Source organism: Galeopterus variegatus, unplaced genomic scaffold (assembly GCF_000696425.1).
Source record: "Galeopterus variegatus unplaced genomic scaffold, G_variegatus-3.0.2 Scaffold224, whole genome shotgun sequence".
Lineage (NCBI taxonomy): Eukaryota > Metazoa > Chordata > Mammalia > Dermoptera > Cynocephalidae > Galeopterus > Galeopterus variegatus.
The window spans coordinates 392,213-393,358 of record NW_007726335.1 but is presented as its reverse complement, the minus strand read 5'-3'; the positions used below and the strand labels follow the sequence as shown (position 1 = coordinate 393,358).

The window sequence follows — 1,146 nt, the reverse complement described above, 5'->3', positions numbered from 1 at the left end:
GTCAGTGACAAAGCGACGGGGAGCGAAAACTCAGCGAATGCAGAGAAAGGAGCGGGGGTGGAAGAGGGTGTCATTCAGATAGCGAGGAGACAAAAGGGTTTGTGGCGAGACAACACGGGGAGTCAGTGACAAAGCGACGGGGAGCGAAAACTCAGCGAATGCAGAGAAAGGAGGGGGGGTGGAAGAGGGTGTCATTCAGATAGCGAGGAGACAAAAGGGTTTGTGGCGAGACAACAGGAGTTATTTAGTCCGGGGTGCCAGCCCACGAGGGTTCGTCGGGCGGAGATGGCGAGCTTCCCGTCCACAATAAATAGGTAAAACCTGAGTATACGGCGCATATGGCATCTATCTGCCTGGCGGAAGCATTTTCCTTCCCACAAAAAAAAAAAAAACCCGCAGAGCCCTCCCGTCCCCCACCCCACATTCACCACTCCGGCACCCTCCCAGCCGGGTTTGTTCAGTGACATCGCTCCCAAGCGGAGGAGGCGCGCAAGGAGAGGCGGTGGCTCCCGCGACCTCCTCCGCGCGCCATCAGTGTTCAGAGCCGTACATTTTGTCCCACTCCACGAACGAGTCCAGCTCCTTAGGGGAGGCCCTAGGGCCCACCTTGGCTAGCGCCGCCTCCAAGTCCTTGTAGGAGAGGGGACGCTGCAGGCCCGGGAGGCCCGCCCCGGCCGCTGCCTGCTGGCACAGCTGTCCCAGTTCGCCCCCAGAGAAGCCCTGGGTGCCCTGCACCAGGGCCGCCAGCTCCAGCTCGCTCAGCGCACAGCCCTGCTGGGCCAGCGCCCGCTGCAGGATCTGCCCGCGGGCCGGACTGTCGGGCAACGCCACGTAGAAGCGGAGAGCGAAGCGCCGGCGGGTCGCCTCGTCCAGAGCCGCGGGCCGCGAGGTGGTTCCCACGACCAGCACGCCGTCGGGCCCCGCGCCGCAGCTGCAGTCCAGGCAGGCCAGGAGCGAGGCCTGCAGCGCGCCTGCGGCAGCCGCACCGTCGTCCCGGACCGGGAGCAGCGCATCCAGCTCGCTGAGGAGGAGCAGGGCGGGCGGACGGCAGCGCGCAGCCGCGAAGGCGGCCCGGAGGAGGCGCGCGCCCTCGGCGGCGCCCGACGCGGCAAGCTTCGGCGGGGGGTACCTGACTCCAAGTTACTG

At 66.1% G+C, this 1,146-nt stretch overlaps 1 protein-coding gene across 1 annotated transcript in view; it reads right to left on the bottom strand.

Moving 5' to 3' along the window:
• Window positions 1-473: 473 nt before the first annotated feature.
• FIGNL2 (fidgetin-like 2) overlaps window positions 474-1,146 on the bottom strand; it is a 1,493-nt gene continuing 820 nt past the window's right edge. Inside the window, 1 exon segment of the mRNA XM_008566152.1 lies at window positions 474-1,129. Within this exon segment, the coding sequence (XP_008564374.1) occupies window positions 532-1,129 (598 nt within the window). The 3' untranslated portion in view covers window positions 474-531.